Source organism: Phaseolus vulgaris, chromosome 4, assembly GCF_000499845.2.
Source record: "Phaseolus vulgaris cultivar G19833 chromosome 4, P. vulgaris v2.0, whole genome shotgun sequence".
Classification (NCBI taxonomy): domain Eukaryota; kingdom Viridiplantae; phylum Streptophyta; class Magnoliopsida; order Fabales; family Fabaceae; genus Phaseolus; species Phaseolus vulgaris.
This window is the reverse complement of record NC_023756.2, coordinates 25739702-25758498: the sequence shown is the minus strand read 5'-3', so window position 1 is coordinate 25758498 and position 18797 is coordinate 25739702. Positions and strand designations below refer to the sequence as shown.

The following is an 18797-nucleotide window of genomic DNA, read 5'->3' as shown; positions in this document are numbered from 1 at the left end:
GAACACTTGTCTTCAGCGCAAAGACTAAGGTCTCGCCCACGCCGTCCACGTGTCACCCTGGTGACGTGTCATTCTTGCTGACTTAACACTTCTCGAACTATTGACGTGACATTCTCTGAACCATGGGGGTGCCCTTAATGGCTGATTGGACATCCTCTGAAGCGGGGAAAGCAACACCTTTTGGGGCCACGCTTAATCACGCGCCACGTGGCTCATCACACGGTCAGCCTCTAAAGTCCTTTGCGCTTCCCTTGAGTGCTTAATCCTTCGACACGCGGCACGATCACACGGTTCCCAATTAGCGCCCTTTGGGTTGCAAATGTAACATTCAAGTTACCCAAACCCCACGCTCAAACCACTGTTTCATCCATTCTCTCTGCATTTCTGCACTGTTCATCGCCTTCGAGCCCTTACTCTGCAATCTCTGCTCTTTCCTTCGCGCTTCCCTTCCTTCCACACTTCGACATTAAAGGTATGATTTTTCCCTCTCCATGACTCTTCTTCTTTGTTGCATTGCATCGCTGCATATTGAACTGCCTGGGACTGTTTATGTTTCTGCATTTTTGTGTTCTTCCGCTCCTCCGTTCTCTTCCCCTCCTTTCTGGGTTTCCTCGCGTGGGTGGCATTTTTCTAGGGTTTTGTTCCCTTTTCTGCCTTGGCATCGCTTGTTAAAACCCTTTTCCTTTCTTCTTTCTCCAGTTATTTATCCGCATCATGGTGCGCTCGAAATCAAGGTCCGATTCTCCCCCCAAGACCGACTATAAAGCCTTCTATACATGGGCCCTTGACGAGCTTTTAAACGAATGTACCACTCAGACGACCATTCAGGACTTGGAGAACCATCGCGGTGATCCCCATTTGTACAATTTTAATGCCTTCTGCCGCACCCATGATGCCCACATTTCCGTTCGTCCTGGCAGGCCAGGGGAACCTGTGTGTGTGGACGACAGGCCCAGGAAAGGGAACCCCTTCTTCTTCATGTATCAAACGGTATTTAAACGCATCGGGGTACGCCTTCTGTTCACTCCCTTCGAGAGGGAACTCCTTACAGAAATCAATACAGCCCCGGCCCAGTTACATCCCAACAGCTGGGCATTCGTTCGGGCCTTCCAGATTCTTTGCGGGTATCTAGGCATCCTCCCCTCTGTGGACGTCTTTTTACACTTCTTCGAGGTGAAGAAGCAGGGGAAAAGCTTCTAGGTGAGCTTTTCCGGGATCGCTGGCAGGATCCTTCTTTCCCTTTTCCAAAACTCGTACAAGAGCTCGAAGGGAAAATTCTTCAGGGTATGCTGCGCCAAGCATGACCCCACAGCCTTGGACGGCTTCCCTCTGTATTGGACAGAGCACCCCAAGCTGCTCAAGGCCAAGGCCCTGGATGAGCAATCCCCTGCTGATAGGGAGGTATGCAAGGCCTTGGCTGGCCTGGGGATCGTCTTCGACACGCTGAAGCTCATCGCGTGCGAGTACAACGCCCATTCCCTGACCACCTACTTTGGTAGGGAGACTCCTCTCTTATTGTCTTCTGTTATCTGTATTTTACTGCATAATGCTTGCTCTATTGGCCTCTTCCACCTGTTTTCCTTTGTGCGAAGTGCCTTATGTCTCATTCATCTGCGCGTTTTGTGGATTTGCATAACTGCTTTGGCCTTAACTTCTGCTATTTGGTTTTTCTGAATGTAGGATCTGCTATTTGCTATTTGGCCTTAACTTCAGCGTATCTTGGGTCAAAGAATGATGACTCCTTGGCCTCCCTCTTGCTGTACAAATCTGGAGGACATCCACCCTGTTATCTTCCACGAATTTACGCGGAGCTTTGAGCGATTCTTGGATCACTGTCCTCTGTCTACCCCCCTTGCCTGAGCTGGCCAGCTTGGCAAGCAGGTCAGCTCTGGCATTCTGCTCCCTTGGGACATGTATTAGCTCAAGAGCGTTAAATGCTCCCTTCAACAGTCGGACGTATTTCAAATACGCCGCCATCTGCGGGTCTTTCGCCTGGAACTCACCCGACACCTTCCTAGTAATCAACTGGGAATCGCTTTTCACCAAAAGGTTTTGCGCGCCCATCTCCTTAGCCAGGAGCATTCCTGCAATCAGAGCTTCGTATTCAGCCTGATTATTACTTGCCTTAAAGGCGAAGCGCAGAGCTCGCTCAATCAGCACGCCATTGGGTCCCTCCAAGACTATTCCCGCACCACTTCCTTCCTGGTTGGAAGAGCCGTCAACCGAGAGCAACCACTGTGAGCCCACCTCCACCTCTTGTTCACCTCCGGGCGAGAGTTCTGCCACAAAATCTGCATACTCCTGCCCCTTGATGGATCCTCTAGGCTCATACCGAATGTCGAATTTTGACAACTTCACCGCCCAGCGCACCATTCTCCCAGCTACATCAGGCTTCTGCAGCACCTTCTGTATAGGGAGGTTTGTCATCACTACCACCGTAAAGCTGTGGAAGTAATGACGGAGCCTCCTGGCTGAAAACACCACTGCCAACGCTGCCTTCTCCAGCGCCTGGTATCTCGTCTCCGCGCCTTGTAAGGCCTTGCTCACGAAATAGATGGGCTTTTGACTCTGGTCCTGCTCCTCGACCAGCACGGAGCTGATAGCCCGCTCTGTCACCGTGAAGTACAGCCGGAGGGGCACGCCCGTTACCGGTTTACAGAGGACCGGTGGCGTCGCCAGGTATTATTTCAACTTAATGAAAGTCGCTTCGCATTCGTCAGTCAATGCAAAGCGACTATTTCTCTTAAGGCACTGGAAATATGGGTGCCCCTTCTCTCCTCCGATAGAAACAAACCTTGAGAGCGCCGACATCCGCCCCGTCAGCTGCTGCACTTCCTTTACCGATGCCGGGCTTCGCATGGCGATAATTGCTGCACATTTGTCGGGGTTCGCCTCTATTCCTCTCTCCGTGAGCATGAACCCTAGGAACTTACCGGCCTCCACCCCGAAGACACACTTCTCGGGGTTTAGTTTGAGGCGGTACTTGGATATAGTGACGAACAACTCCTCTAGGTCCGCCACGTGCTGTGCCCTGTCCTTCGACGCCACTACCATGTCATCGACGTAGGCGTACACATTCCTTCCTAACATGGGCGCTAGGACCTTGTCCATCAGCCTTTGGTAGGTGGCGCCCGCGTTTTTCAGCCCAAAAGGCATCACCTTGTAACAGTAACTGCTGGTCTCCGTTATGAAGGCAGTTTTGCTCTCATCTCTCGGGTGCATTTTGATCTGGTTGTAATCCGAGAATGCATCCAAGAAGCTTAGCACCTTGCAGTCGGATGCACTATCCACCAACGCGTCGATGCTAGGCAATGGGTAAGAGTCCTTCGGGCACGCCTTATTTAAGTCCGTGAAGTCCACGCACATCCTCCACTTCCCATTCGCCTTCTTCACTAGGAGGACGTTGGCTAGCCACTCAGGGTATTGGATCTCCCTGATGTGGCCAGCACTCAGCAGCTTTTGCGTTTCCTCCCTTACCACCAGCTGCCTCTCTTCGTTAAACTTTCTCCTCCTTTGGCGCAAGAGGCGGACCGTGGCGTCCATGCTGAGGTGATGACATAGGAAATCCGGGTCGATGCCGGGCATATCCGAGGCAGACCATGCGAAAGCATCCAAGTGGCGTGAAATCACTTCTGCCACCCCCTCCTGCTCTTCTTAGCTCGGCAAACGCCCTAGCTTAAACGTTTTGCCGCCAATCTCCCTCTCCACGGCGTTAGCCGCTTGTTGATCCCTGCTATTATCCTGAACGGGCGCCGCCTCTTCCACGGGCGCCGTATCGTCAGGTCCCTCCTCCATTGATGGAGATCAAACCCAAGAGAACATGGAGGCCACTCATCAAGCTCAAGAAGAGGTGGAGGCACAAATGGAGGATGCCCATGGAGGTCAAAGTCCACCTCAAAGGATTACAAGAAGCATGTTCAAAGCCTTGGGAGCAAGAGGACATTTATTTTCTCTTTTTGTAGTGTCTTTAGTTGAAGGTGCTTAGAGGGAAACCTTAGAAACCTCTTTTGTTATAGCATCTTTTAGGTTTTAAATAGGACCTTAGGGGGGTGTATTAGTAGATAGGTGTAGGAGTAGAAAAGGGGGTGCCAAAGTGAAGGAAGGGATCACACCTTCCTTGCTTAGGCAAATTAGCGCCGGTTCTAGTGGCTTTTGGAGGGAGTTTTTGAATTGTTTAGCTTTCATTTTTCAGCACCTTAGGCTATAAATAGAGGTGCCTTCCTTGTAAATTTCAGATTTGAATTTTATCTAAAGAAACTATACTCAAAATTGGAGTGAGCATTTGGAGAGCTTTGAGCTTCTTCTCTAGTCTTATCTTGAAGGACCATGGTTTCCTCAAGTGGCGGCTTCCACACTCATCTAGGAGCATCCATTCTTCTAGTGGCGTGATCATCCAACCATTCCTCCATCTTCATGAGCATTCTCTTCTCCTTCCTTTCTTCTTCTTCAATTTGTTCTGGTTGCCTTGAGTTTTGAGTTGTTTTTGTTTCGGTTCCTTTAATTTTCCAGCACCTTTATTCTGTTTAGTTTTTAAATTCTGTTCGGTTCTTTTGTTTTTAAGTTCAATTCTGTTCGGTTTATTCTTTTCCTTCTCATTTGTTGATTCAATTTGACAATATTTGGTTCATCCAAATGAGTTTGGGATTTGGTACTTGTTTTGGTGAGTTCTTGATCTTAGAACCATGATCCAACTTCTAAGAAAGTGCCTCTACATTTTCCAGCTCAAGGTGATTCCTCAAAGTGTCAAGAATCTTGTTCTATGTGGCTATTGGAATCACATCATGTGGTATCATCCATGAGTGTATCTACCTCGGTCGTCGCCCTCACGGGTGTGGCCTCGTCAGGCGTTGACCCGGCGGGCGTCGCCTCAATCATCGACGTTTCCACACTGGGCGGACGCTTAAACACCATGAACACGCTTTTCTTGGTTTTCAGGCTGTTTTCGTAACATTTCCGCGCCTCCTCCTGATCCGACTTGATGTCTATTACCTTGCCGCTGAGGTCCGGCAGCTTCATCTTCATATGGCGCGTGGAGGCTACTGCGTTCAACCTATTCAACGCCGGTCAGCCCAACAAGATGTTGTAGGTGGAGTTGGCGTTTACGACCAAGTACCGGATGCTTTCGGTACGCGAAGTCTCTCCATCCATGAACGTAGTCCTCAACTCCAGGTAGCCTCGGACTTCCACCTGGTGATCTGCGAAACCATATAAGCACCCTGTGTAGGGCCTCAAAAGGTCAGGAGACAGCCGCAACTTGTTGAATGTCGACCAAAACATGACGGCTACAGAGCTTCCTTGGTCGACAAGAACCCTGTGCACCTTTCGGCCCGCCATGACAACTGAAATGACCACGGGATCGTTGTCGTGCGGCACCACGTCTCGAAGATCCCCTCTCGTGAACAAGAGGTCTGATTCCCACGGATCACCTGAGATCCTCTCATCAATTGAGTTGACCCCCCTCGCGTATTTCTTTCTCTGGGAGGCGGTGGGTCTTCTGCCGGAAAAGCCTCCAGCAATGGTGTGAACCTCGCCGAGAACAGGCATCTCGTGCGCTTGTTCTTCCGCGGGCGACGGTAGGGCGGCGGTCGTGGCGGGTTCTGCGACATAAGCCTTCAGAAACCCGCTTCTCACCAGTTCATCTAGCTGGTAACCCAGCGACAGGCAGTTATCAATGTGATGACCGAAAGCCTCGTGGAACTCGCACCAAGAGTCTTTTCGAGGCCCTAACACCTTATCAGTCTTCGCCGGTCGTCTCAACCTCTCGGCTATGTTAGGCACGGCGATCAGGTCCTTCAACTCCACCACAAATTTATATCTCGCTGGCCTTGCCCTCTCTCTGGTCGGGCGATCGCCTCCTGCTGGACCCCGGGGCTGGGGTTTTCTGGCTTCATAGGGGCGTCTCCCCTCTGACTTCTTCCTTCCCGTCGGGGTCTCGTTGACCCTGACGGGCTAAACCCGCGTGTGCTCCCTCGGACGAGATGGGTACGACGGTGGTGCGCTTCTCGCACACTTCTCCTTCGGAGGCGATGTGTTCCACCGCCCGACGCCGTATTTCAGCAAAAGTCCTTGGGCGATTGCGAATAATAGATTCGCAAAAAGGGCCGGGACACACGCCCTTCCTGAAGGCATACACAATCATGGGCTCCTCCGACGTGCCCACTTTCACCACTTGGGCCCCGAAACGGTTGATATACTCCTTCAAACTCTCCCCTTGGTATTGCTTCACATCAAACAGATCGTAGGAGACTGGTGGCGAGGCCCTGCTCGCCAGTGATCCGATCGGTCATCGGTAGTCGATGACGTCAGCAGCAGAGAACCACGTGGACTACTCGCAGGGTGACACGTGGACCAGGTGGCAGAGAGGTCAGGGAGACGATCGCCAATAGCGGTGATCGGTGGTCAGTAACCAAGTGACCACCGACAGATCAGGCGACAGAGAGGTCAGGGGACAGATCATCCAGAACGATGATCGGTGGTCAGTAGCCAAGTGGCCACTAACAGACCAGTTCTCAGACTAACGCCTGAAGGCAGAACGCGAGAAGCAAATAAACACTGATCAGTCATCGGGTGTATTGTCATCGGGGTTTCGTGTTACACGCAGTTAAACTGGGATTAAGGTTCCCAGCGAGAGCGTTATACATGGACCTCGCATGAGCACATCTTAGGGAATCGCGCACGAGAGTGGCCTGAGGGAGCTAGTAAACCGATCAGTGATTGGTGACTCCCCCAACCCATTACGTGCGTGAAGGGTAAGTCGTCTACGCAGAGAGCAACGTTTGGTGAGTGTGCCTAGACCAGCCACACCCGACGTTCTCCTGAGAGTATGCGATTTATCCAGATGAGAGAAATATCCTAAGTTACTCCGCAAGGGCGTAACTTAGGCACACAAAGAGAAGCGCTAGAGCCCTTCCAGTAAGTGACACGTGTCTGGTTAGATGTGAGTTGTAGGCCTCCACGTGTCACCATCTGAGAGGGGTGCGGTCCAGACAAAAGTGCACTCCGTACCATTAAGGGTATAGACAGGCGCAGCCAAGCGCAGAGACGCGCAGACTTGCACAGACTCTCACGCTCTCACTACTGATTCTGCAGGTACACTTTCTCTGAAAAGCATAACAGGGTTCTGACACATGCCAGAAAAGCATAACAGAATTCTGTTATGCCCAGAAACAGAGAGGCAGACATAAAAGGAAGGAATTAGGGAGATATGGGGGATACGAAAAACAGAGAGCAAGAGTTTTTCACACACACTACTAGTTTCTCATTTGGTGGTTCTGTGGACTAACTTGATCGTCGGAGTGCAAACGGCCGCTAGAGGCGCCGTCTGTGTGTTTTGCAGGTCACGTTTGAAGACATTTGAGAGAAGGTTCTGAGGTTGACTCTGCAGAGAACGCAGTCGCGTAGACGGGACAGAGAGTGCTACAAAGCGATTCCTCCACGTTCGAGTTGCCGGTAGGATCATTTGGCGCCCACCGTGGGGTCGAGTGAATCGTGGTCCCATATACACCACAGTTTTGAAGCTTACCAGAGTTTTACTAACTTCTTTGATAAGGAAAGATGCCAAGGAACAGACAACCATCACCTGCGCCATCTGCTGACGAAGGAGCTGTGACAATGGCGCAGGTCCTGGAGATGGTGCGCACGCTGCAGGATAACGCTGCGGTGTCAAAAGCTGAACAAGAAAGGATGCAGGCGGAGTTGGCTGCATCGCAAAGTAGGAACGACGAGCTGAATCGCGTCAACGAAGAGTTGAGAAGGACGTTGCAGGCGCAGAGGGAACACGTGGTAGACGAAAGGATGGCTAGGCAGCCGTCACCACCAAGAGCGTTCCCCATGCCATTCTCCCCTGAAATCATGGGAACCATGGTGCCTCCCAACCTGGTGGGGGTAAAAGCGTCGTTCAAGGGGGTAGAAGACCCGGAGGCGCATCTGACGGCATTCCACACCCAGATGATGTTGTCTGGGGGCTCAGACGCTGTGTACTGCAAAATGTTCATGAGCACATTGAGCGGAATCGCCATGGAGTGGTTCGTGAGTTTACCAGAAGGGCATATCACGTCTTTCTCTCAGTTTTCAAAGCTCTTCACTGAGCAATATATCGTCAACAAAGCACCTGTAGTGGTGTCATACGACTTGTTCGACGTGCGTCAGTACCAGGGTGAGTCCCTGAAAGACTACCTCAACCGCTTTGGAGCACAAGTGGTTAGACTGCCCAGCAAAGATGAAGATATGCTGGTGCATGCATTTAAGAAGGGAGTGCTGCCTGGCCCCTTCAGCGAGTCTCTCATCAGGAACCATCCCAGCACCTTTGCAGAGATCCGACGACGTGCGGTGGCGCACATAGTGGCAGAAACAAAGGTTTCTGAGAAGAGGGGAAGTGCTGCACCACCGAGACCGCATGGTGGACCAGGAAAACCACAGCAAGCAAGGGTGCATGAAACCAAGGAGGGGAAAAAGGTGCGGGAAAAACCTCGTCCCTATGCACCAGGCAAAGAGCAGAGCAGGGGGCGTGCAAGGGAGAATAACGCACCCCCGAGATACAGCTTCATGGTGGGATTGGCGGACCTCATCGCCCTTCCTGCTGTAGCAGCAAGACTACGAGTACCGGAGAAAACTGATAAGGTACTGGGTAGAAAGAAGAACGAGTGGTGTGAGTTTCACCAGGCCTTTGGCCACACACTTCACTCCTGTTTAGCGTTGGGGCACCAACTGGCGGAGTTGGTGAAGTCTGGTTTCCTAGCAGATTACCTGCGTGAGCCGCAAGGTGATCGCGCGTCAGGATCCCAGACTGGAGAACAGCAGCATGAAGTCCCTGTGCACGGGGAAGTGCAAACCATCGCGGGAGGCTTCTCTGGTGGGGGATGCACAGCGTCACAGAGAAGGAGATACGCTCGATCAGTGATGGCGGTAGATGCGGTAAATGAGATTCATTACCCTGAAGTAGACATTATCTTCAGGAAAGATGATCTACGGGACGTTGTCCCGCACGACAACGACCCTGTGGTCATTTCTCTCATCACAGCGGGAAGACGAGTGCACAGAGTACTCGTAGATCAAGGAAGCTCCGCAGACGTCATGTTCTGGCCAACATTCAACAAATTACAGTTGTCCCCTGATCAGCTGAGGCCATATACCGGGTGTCTCTACGGTTTTGCAGGAGATCAGGTAGAGGTGTGGGGATACATTGAGCTGAGGACAACGTTCACTAACGGAACGACAGCCCGCACTGAAAAGATAAAGTACCTGGTGGTGAACGCCCCTTCTGCGTACAACATTTTGTTGGGTAGGCCAACACTCAATAGGTTGGGCGCAATACCATCAACGAGGCACATGAAGTTGAAACTGCCGTCGATGGAGGGAAACGTGATCACCATCAAGTCGGATCAGGCTGAGGCAAGACGCTGTTATGAGAACAGCCTGAAGCAGAAGAGAAGTGTTTGCCACGTCACCACGAAACCACCACCAGGTTCGCGCGGAGAGCGATCGGTGGTTAGGGAGACATATGGCGCTCAGAGGATGGAGAATGCTGCGGTGGGGGGCTCCCAGGTAGCGCATGTTGAAGAAGAAGAGGAAGGCGCGATCTCTCCTCGCGAGTCAGGGATCGCGAAGGCGGTCATCGCCAGTGAAAGAAGGCCCCACCTAGCTGAAGGATGGGTCAAAGTGGACATCGGGGGGAAAAAATTCAAATTAGGGGGATCCCTCGTTGAAGAAGAGCGAAGGCTGATCGTGGGTGTGATTGAGAAGCACATGAATGCCTTCGCATGGTCAGCATCCGACATGCCAGGAATCGACCTCGATTTCCTTTGCCATCGTCTGTCGATGGATCCCAAGGTTCGACCTGTGCGACAAAGGCGAAGGAAATTCAACGAAGAGAAGAGGAAGGTGATCCACGATGAAGCGCAGAAGCTCCTTGCTGCAGGGCACATCAGAGAGATCCAGTACCCCAAGTGGCTAGCGAATGTGGTGCTGGTTCAGAAGGCAAGCGGCAAGTGGAGAATGTGCGTGGACTTCACCGACCTCAACAAGGCGTGCCCCAAGGACTCTTACCCTTTACCCATTATAGATGCTCTAGTCGATAGCGCATCGGGGGGAAAGCTACTAAGCTTTTTGGATGCTTTTTCAGGGTACAACCAGATCAGGATGCACCCCATGGATGAGTGCAAGACTGCGTTTATGACGGAACGGTCTTGCTACTGCTACAAGGTCATGCCATTCGGGTTAAATAACGCGGGGGCTACCTATCAGCGGCTCATGGATAGGGTACTCTCGCCCATGCTGGGAAGGAACGTACATGCCTATGTAGATGACATGGTGGTTACGTCCCAAGAGAAGAAACATCATGCAGCTGATCTGGAAGAGCTATTCACCACCATTGCCAGGTACAGGCTGAAGCTCAACCCTGAGAAATGTATCTTTGGAGTGGAGGCTGGGAAGTTCTTGGGCTTCCTCTTAACAGAGCGGGGAATCGAAGCTAACCCCGAGAAGTGTGTGGCAATCGTGGCAATGAGGAGCCCAACGACGGTGAAGGAGGTGCAACAACTCACCGATCGCTTGGCAGCTCTGTCCCGGTTTATGTCCGCTGGAGGGGAGAAGGGTCATCCATACTTCCAGTGTCTTAAGCGCAACAGCAGATTCCTATGGACACCGGAGTGCGAGGAGGCCTTCATCAAGCTAAAGGAATATCTGGCAAGCCCACCAGTCTTGCGAAAACCCCAGGTAGGCATCCCTCTTCGTCTATATTTCGCTGTGACGGAGAGAGCAGTCAGCTCAGTCCTGGTGCAAGAGCAAGACCAGACCCAGAGGCCTGTTTACTTCGTGAGTAAGGTGCTGCAAGGCCCTGAAACAAGGTACCGGGCCCTCGAGAAGGCTGCCCTGGCAGTGGTGTTTTCAGCCAGAAGACTCAGGCATTACTTCCACAGCTTCACAGTGGTGGTGATGACTGATCTGCCTATCCAGAACGTGTTGAAGAAACCTGATGTAGCAGGCAGGATGGTCAAATGGGCGGTGGAATTATCAGAGTTTGACATCCAGTACGAGCCCCAAGGACCGATCAAGGGGCAGGTGTTCGCAGACTTTGTAGTCGAGTTGTCGTCGATCGCGACACCTACAGAAGGATTAGATTTCCGATGGGTATTATCGGTGGACGGTTCTTCTAATCAACAGGGGAGTGGCACTGGAGTCATCCTGGAAGGCCCAAACGGGGTACTGATCGAGCAGTCCCTCCGCTTTGCCTTCAAAGCTAGCAACAACCAGGCGGAGTATGAAGCCCTGATCGCGGGAATGTTGTTAGCAAGAGAAATGGGAGCAAGAAATCTGCTGGCCAAAAGCGACTCTTTGCTGGTCACCGGGCAGGTTACAGGGGAGTTCCAAGCGAAGGATCCCCAGATGGCAGCCTACCTGGAGTATGTACTGCTCCTGAAGACGTCCTTCACCGAATTCGAATTGGTACACGTGCCAAGAGAGCAAAATGCCAGAGCAGACCTGCTTGCCAAGCTGGCCAGCTCAGGCAAAGGGGGGAAGCAGAGGACTGTCATTCAGGAGATCTTGAAGGTACCGCGAGCGTTCGTGTCGGATAATTAGGTATTCCATGTGTGCAAATCAATGGAGCGTCTAACGATCGGTCATCGGTCGTTGACCCCAGAAACGCTGAGAGCACCGAGGGTGAGATCGCGACCGTCGAAGACCGATGAGTCGATGGAGGTCCATGCGCAGAAGGAACCTGACACCTGGATAACGCCATACCAGTTATACTTAGAAGATGGTGTACTCCCGCTCGACGTGGCAGAGGCAAAAAGGATAAAGTGGAGTTCAAGTAAGTTTACTCTAATAGATGGAAACCTCTTTAGATTTGGATTTTCTCACCCTGTGCAGATCTGTGTGCACGGCAAGCAATGCACTAGAGTCATGTCTGAGCTGCACGACGGGGTGTGCGGAAGCCACGTAGGTGGTCGCGCTTTGGCAAGTAGAGTACTCCGCGCAGGGTACTACTGGCCAAAGCTGAAGGAAGATTGCATAAGGTTTGCTCAGCGATGCAAACAGTGTCAACTGCATGCAGACTGGCACAAGGCACCCCCTGAGGAGTTGAGGTCCATCCATAGCCCGTGGCCATTCCACACATGGGGAATCGACATCCTAGGACCTTTTCTCCTGGCGACAAGGCAGATGAAGTTTCTTATCGTGGCCATCGAGTACTTCACCAAGTGGGTGGAGGCAGAACTAGTCGCACACATCACCGCACAGAAAGTCGAGCACTTCGTCTGGAAGAACATCGTCTTCCGCTTCGGAATACCCAAGAGGTTGGTCTCCGACAATGGCACCCAGTTCACGAGTCATCAGCTGAGGAAGATGTGTGAGGAGTTAAAAATACAGCAGGTTTTCGCTTCAGTGGAACACCCACAAACCAATGGGCAGGTGGAGTTAGCAAATCGAGTACTGCTCAGGGGGTTGAAGCGAAGACTAGACAAGGCCAAAGGAGGCTGGGCAGAGGAGGTCCACAGAATTGTATGGTCTTATCATACCACCCCACAGTCCAGCACCCATGAGACGCCCTTCAGCCTTGTCTATGGGACAAACGCCATGATTCCTGTGGAGATACAGGAGAGCTCCCCGAGGTTCTTGAACTTCATTGCTGAAGAGTCCAATGAAGAACAAAAGGTAAATCTAGACTTGCTGGACGAAGTGCGAGAAGAAGCCAGAGTCAGTGCTGAAGCTGTAAAGAGAAGAGTAGAGCGGAGGCACAACTCTAAAGTGAGGCCCAGGCGCTTCCAGGAAGGTGATCTGGTGATGAGAAAGGCGCATCAGAATGACATGCAGAACAAGCTGTCTCCAAAGTGGACAGGCCCGTACAGAGTGGTGGAGACATTGGAGAACGGAGCCTATCGCCTAGAGACTTTGGAGGGAGGAGCCATCCCAGAACGTGGAACGCCACCCATTTAAAATTTTATTTCAGTTAAAGTTGTACAGTAATGGCGTTCTCGCGCTAAAAGATACATGCTTTGTATGTGATGGAAACAGTTGAACAGACAAGGGGGCACTCTTTTCCCTAAGGAGGGTTTTTAACGAGGCCACCCAATTAAAGAAAAAATTCCCAGCATATCAAGTGTGCTTCAAGTATTAAAATTAAAATCCTCCTAGCCCCAGGTGCAAGTGCAGGTGATTGGTTAGGCCCTACTTGCCCTAGGCGCAAGTACTGGCACCGATCTAAGTCTTCCTCACCCCAGGTGTGAGCGCAAACAGTTAAGGGTTTGAAAAGCCAGGGGTGCTAGTGAGACCAAGGGAGGGAAAGGAAAGGTTTCGACAAAATGTCCTTACCCACTTGGCATGCACCAATATTGGCCCAGGAAAGCTCTTAGTCCGAAACCCTCCTCACCCCAGGAGTGAGGCAGGGAATGAACGACTCAACGCCCCGAAGGGTGATGACCTTGGGGAAAGTAAGAGGGGTTAGCGAGAAACACTTTTATTTCCCCAAAACAAGGCATCACCTCGAGCGATCGATGTCAAGGTTCTCTATGCACTTAGTGCTAGAGCGACAGAGAAGCTAAGTGAAGATCGAAGAACGATCACTGATGAGTCGTCAGTGATTGGTTAGTGGTGCAAAGCAGCGCACAAGAACTGTTAAACACGAGGCTAAGGGAGTAGCTAGTCGTGATCAAGTAGAGGCCAAGAACAAGGGAGGCAGATCGCGCTAAGCCTAAGCTGGTTAACACTCAGTCGTGTGCGAAAGGAAAGACAAAGCTCAAGATCGCGCTAAGCCTAAGCTGGTTAACACTTAGTCGTGTGCGAAAGGAAAGACAAAGCTCAAGATCGCGCTGAACCTAAGCTAGATAACAGTGAGTCGCGCGCATAAAGAAAAGTGAAGCTCAAAGAAAATACAAGGGAAGAAACTTATGCAAGAGAAGAAGCATTGAGAGTTTGTATTCATAACCAAGTTTTTATACAATTTTGAAGTACTAAGAAAAATTGTGCAGAAGTGAAAATTTACAAGAAAGAGAAAGGTTTAAGGGGCAGGAGGGATGAGCTTTCCATCCACCACTTCGTGATAGATGCTGAACTGCGAGAGGTCCAGGTCTGGGAGAATGCATTTGATTTGCTCGAGTGCTAGCTCGAATCCATCAGTAAGGGCATCAGCACCCACGTTCATCAAATCAGCCTTCTCCGCCTCCAGTTTTTGCTTTGAGGCCTCCGCAGCATCTCTCTCAGTGGTAACGGCAGCAAGAGAGGAGGCAGCTTCTGCTAGTTGGCCCTGGGCTTTAGAAAGTTTGCCCGCCACCTCCTCAAGCTTTTTCTCCGCAGTAGCAGCCGCTTCTTTGGTGGACTCGAGCTCCCCCACTAGCTGAGTGTTCAGTTGGCGCAAGGAGGAGGTCTCGGCCCGTAGCTCCACCACCGCGCAGTCCAAAGAGCTCACAGTCTACCCCATCAAGATCTCTGTCTTGATGGTCTCTTGGACCTGCGCTAGGTACTCCCTCCTAGCTTTCTCCACCATGCCCCGCATCAGCTCCACAGATCCTTGAGCAGCTTCGAAGTCACTTCGCAGTGACTCCTTGTCGTGCTCAAGCTCTTTCACCCTCTTCTCTAGGGCTAGTTGCTTGCGGTGCTGGGTGGAAAACTCAAGAGAGAGCACTACCTGCTTGGCCAGGTGCATGTCCACCTCATCACCATTCCATTCGACGAGCTCCCGGTTGCTTATGAGCTGTCGAAACAGGGTGATGACCCTGCTGAAGTTCTCGTGGCTGGCCCAGAAGCGCTTGGGCGCGAGCTGGACCCACCACATTCAGCAGTGGCGGTAGAGATTGGCAGCAGTGGTGGTGGTGCACCCCCAGTTTGGGCAGAAGCACCCCCAGCAGGATGAGCAGATGGACCGGGTGATTGGCCTGCTGGGGGGGAAGATGGCAGTTGAGAAGTTGGAGGCAACTGCTGGCATGGAGAAGGAAGGCAGGTGGGCTCTGAGGCAGGTTGAGCACAGGGAGGTGGGTAAGACCCTTCCTCTACTTCCACTAGCTCGATCTCTCCAGGCTGGAGAGACGAAGCCCCCTCGACCGCTGGTTTCTTCCTCTGGCGGTGTACAAGAGGAGAGCCAGAGCTCTCCTCTTCAGTTGAGGCAGCAGCAGCAAATGACGTGGAAGCCTTCACCAGCCTTTTCCTTTTCTTTTCTTGCTCGGGGCCTTCAGCTGGCGCGACCGAGAGTGGAGGGGCTGCAATGGGCTCAGTTGTAGAAGAGGAGGAGCCAGTGCCCTTGGTTCCCCGACGCTTGGCAAGCTCTAGCAAGGCCAGCCTCCTGTCTTTCCCCGACATTGAGTCTACATAGACGAGAAAAGGAAGGGTTAGTTGGCCAAGTTATGCAAGTAAGTCAAAAAACACATAAAGGCATGCATGAGAAGAGACAAATATCATAAGAGGTGCAAGAAGAGCTACCTATATATTTTTTCAGAGCCACCACATCAAACTCATCCTTGATGAGGCGAGCGGAGTTGTACTTGGCCCCCAGGAGCAGCCCACATAGCTCGCGCTCGTAGGGGGCCATGGTTTCGAGGTCCCTGGACTTCTTGAATTCAACCCCAGGAACCCAGTAGATGGGGTACCCCTCGAGTAGATTTGGACTTTGTTGGGTGGTAGATATCATGTAGAATCTGCCCTTCCAGTCTTTGAAGGATTGTTGGTATAGGCCCAGGAGCACCCGCCCAGCAACCCCGTTCAGGCTAACCCAGGACCTGTCCCCAGGATTCTTCGCCTCGAAGAAGTAGAGGAACACATCCACGGAGGCGTTGTGCCCAAAATAATTGCAGAGGATTTGAAACGCCCGGATGAAGGCCCAGGCATTGGGATGGAGTTGGCAGGGAGCGACGTTCAACTCCATCATCAGCTCCTTTTCGAAGAAGGTAAAAGGGAGGTGCAGCTTCAACCTCTTGAAGATAGCGGAGTAGATGAAGACGAAGGGCACCCCATTGGTGGCCCTATCGTCCGCGCAGATGGGCATTCCTCGAGGAGGAATGCGGATTTGGATATTGAAGTCATTCTCCCTGTCGATGGCGCAGGAAGGCTCATCAGGATTGTGGCTCAGCAGGGACGTGAGGTGGCCCTGGGCAGTAGAGTGGAGGTTTTAGCGAGCAACGCCAGGGGGGCCCAGTCGTAGACCCTGGCATTGTCGTGGTAGGAGGTAGCCACAGGCGGTGGTGGAGCTGGCGCACTCGCGGAAGGCTGTGCACCAGAAGAAGGGGCAATAATACGCGCGGTTTGTTTCAAGCGAGCCATCGCGAGATAGCTGCAAATGGAAGAAAAACGAAAAGTCAGAATGAATGGAAGAAGAGGGAATGATGAATGTTTCGGTGAAAACAGAGGAGGGAAAGGAGAAAGAGATGCCCAGGTGAAGAGAGGAAGAAGAAGAAGCAGAAGTCAAAGCGAGAACGTGAAAAAACCCTAGCGCGGGTTCGAGATAGGCAAATAGAGAAGATGAATGCATGATAACCAGAAAGATAAATGCAATCGGTAAAGATGATCTAAATAGACCCAGGAAGAAGAAAAACCATACCTTTGGATGATCGCAAGAGTTTTGGAAGCAGAAAATTCGAAGAAAGATAGGTGCGCAGAGGAAGAGTTTGCAGGGGGTCTGAGAGTCGATTGAAGAAGATGAAGTAACAGTGAAGGAGCGCGCCAATTTGAATAAGAGAAGCGCTAGCGACACACCACGCTGGCCGTCGATGGGGCCACGTGTCGCGAGATTAAGGAAGGAAGTTCAAACGTTAAAAAGCAGCACGTGAGGTGGCACGTGATGCGGTCCCACTTGCCACGTGGACTGAGGGCACGACCACTTAGTCTCTTCGCTGAGAACGAGTTCTCGACTCGAGACTGGGGGGCTTGTGATCCGATCGGTCATCGGTAGTCGATGACGTCAGCAGCTGAGAACCACGTGGACTACTCGCAGGGTGACACGTGGACCAGGTGGCAGAGAGGTCAGGGAGACGATCACCAATAGCGGTGATCGGTGGTCAGTAACCAAGTGACCACCGACAGATCAGGCGGCAGAGAGGTCAGGGGACAGATCATCCAGAACGGTGATCGGTGGTCAGTAGCCAAGTGGCCACCAACAGACCAGTTCTCAGACTAACGCCTGAAGGCAGAACGCGAGAAGCAAATAAACACTGATCAGTCATCGGGTGTATTGTCATCGGGGTTTCGTGTTACACGCAGTTAAACTGGGATTAAGGTTCCCGGCGAGAGCGTTATACATGGACCTCGCATGAGCACATCTTAGGGAATCGCGCACGAGAGTGGCCTGAGGGAGCTAGTAAACCGATAAGTGATTGGTGACTCCCCCAACCCATTACGTGCGTGAAGGGTAAGTCGTGTACGCAGAGAGCAACGTTTGGTGAGTGTGCCTAGACCAGCCACACCCGACGTTCTCCTGAGAGTATGCGATTTACCCAGATGAGAGAAATATCCTAAGTTACTCCGCAAGGGCGTAACTTAGGCACACAAAGAGAAGCGTTAGAGCCCTTCCAGTAAGTGACACGTGTGTGGTTAGATGTGAGTTGCAGGCCTCCACGTGTCACCATCTGAGAGTGGTGCGGTCCAGACAAAAGTGCACTCCGTACCATTAAGGGTACAGACAGGCGCAGACATGCACAGACTCTCACGCTCTCAGTACTGATTCTGCAGGTACACTGTCTCTGAAAAGCATAACAGGGTTCTGACACATGCCAGAAAAGCATAACAGAATTCTGTTATGCCCAGAAACAGAGAGGGAGACATAAAAGGAAGGAATCAGGGAGAGATGGGGGATACGAAAAACAGAGAGCAAGAGTTTTTCACACACACTACTAGTTTCTCATTTCGTGGTTCTGTGGACTAACTTGATCGTCGAAGTGCAAACGACCGCTAGAGGCGCCGTCTGTGTCTTTTGCAGGTCACGTTTGAAGACATCTGAGAGAAGGTTCTGAGGGTGACTCTGTAGAGAACGCAGTCGCGTAGACGGGACAGAGAGTGCTACAAAGCGATTCCTCCACGTTCGAGTTGCCGGCAGGATCAGCCAGGTATTGCTCTCTGAACAGCTGTGACAGCTGCTGAAAAGATGTGATATGGTCGTTAGGAAAGCTGATAAACCAATCTATCGCCATTCCTGTCAAAGTGCTCATGAAGAGCTTGCATCTTGCGGCGTCGAAGCCGCCTACTAACACCATTTGCGTGTGGAACGCCGTGAGATGCGCCTCAGGATCCTCCATCCCGGTGAAAATCGCCTTGGGCCCTGCGAAGGTGTTGGGGATCGCTGCACCTAGGATCTCCTGCGAGAAGGGAGTGGAAAACTCCCTTGGTGGGGTGAGATGCTTCATCTCTTCTTGCTCACGTTGCCCCTGGTTGTTCCTCAGACCCCGGCGCAACTCCTCATTAACGCGACGGAGCTCTTCGTTCCTCACATGCAAGGCTTCGAGATCTGCATGCATGCGTTCTTGTTCTATCTTCGACTCCGCCATATCATCCTGCAGCCCCCGCACTATCTCCAGGACCTGCTGCATGGACATTTCTTCACCCGCAGTGCGTGCGGTGCCTCGTCTAGTGGTGGCCATTCTTCACTGTTTCCTCAAATGTTATCGTCACTTCTTAGATCTTCTCAAACTTGTGATGGGACCAATGTTTTATATCGGCCCCACGGTGGGCGCCAAATATTCCGTCCGGTTGACCTGGGACGTCTTTGTGCGCGACCTCAACCGTCAGCTAGGGACTCCTTCCCACTGGTTACCTGTGGATTCCTTCAAAAAGGACAAAAGGGCGCACTAGCTGCCGTTTCCACTCCGACGCTCAAGTCAGCC

At 51.9% G+C, this 18797-nt stretch overlaps 1 protein-coding gene across 1 annotated transcript; it reads right to left on the bottom strand.

The window, feature by feature from the left end:
• Positions 1 to 5064: 5064 nt before the first annotated feature.
• On the bottom strand, positions 5065 to 18431 carry LOC137838549 (uncharacterized). The gene is made up of 5 exons (XM_068647795.1): positions 17950 to 18431; positions 16182 to 16255; positions 15061 to 15293; positions 14132 to 14404; positions 5065 to 5643 (listed from the first exon to the last, which is right to left on the bottom strand). Exons 1-5 carry the CDS (start codon positions 18429 to 18431, stop codon positions 5065 to 5067), a joined length of 1641 nt encoding a protein of 546 aa, XP_068503896.1.
• Positions 18432 to 18797: the final 366 nt, after the last annotated feature.

What these genes read in the sequence shown, in the direction of transcription:
- LOC137838549 (XM_068647795.1), bottom strand. Translation starts at nt 18,431, where the DNA reads ATGCATGCAGATCTCGAAGCCTTGCATGTGAGGAACGAAGAGCTCCGT. An exon ending in TGGTGCACAGCCTTCCGCGA is followed by an intron (nt 15,294 to 16,181) that starts GTGCGCCAGCTC and finishes TCGTCTATGTAG; the next exon opens with ACTCAATGTCGGGGAAAGAC. An exon ending in AGAGCTCTGGCTCTCCTCTT is followed by an intron (nt 14,405 to 15,060) that starts GTACACCGCCAG and finishes TTGATGGGGTAG; the next exon opens with ACTGTGAGCTCTTTGGACTG.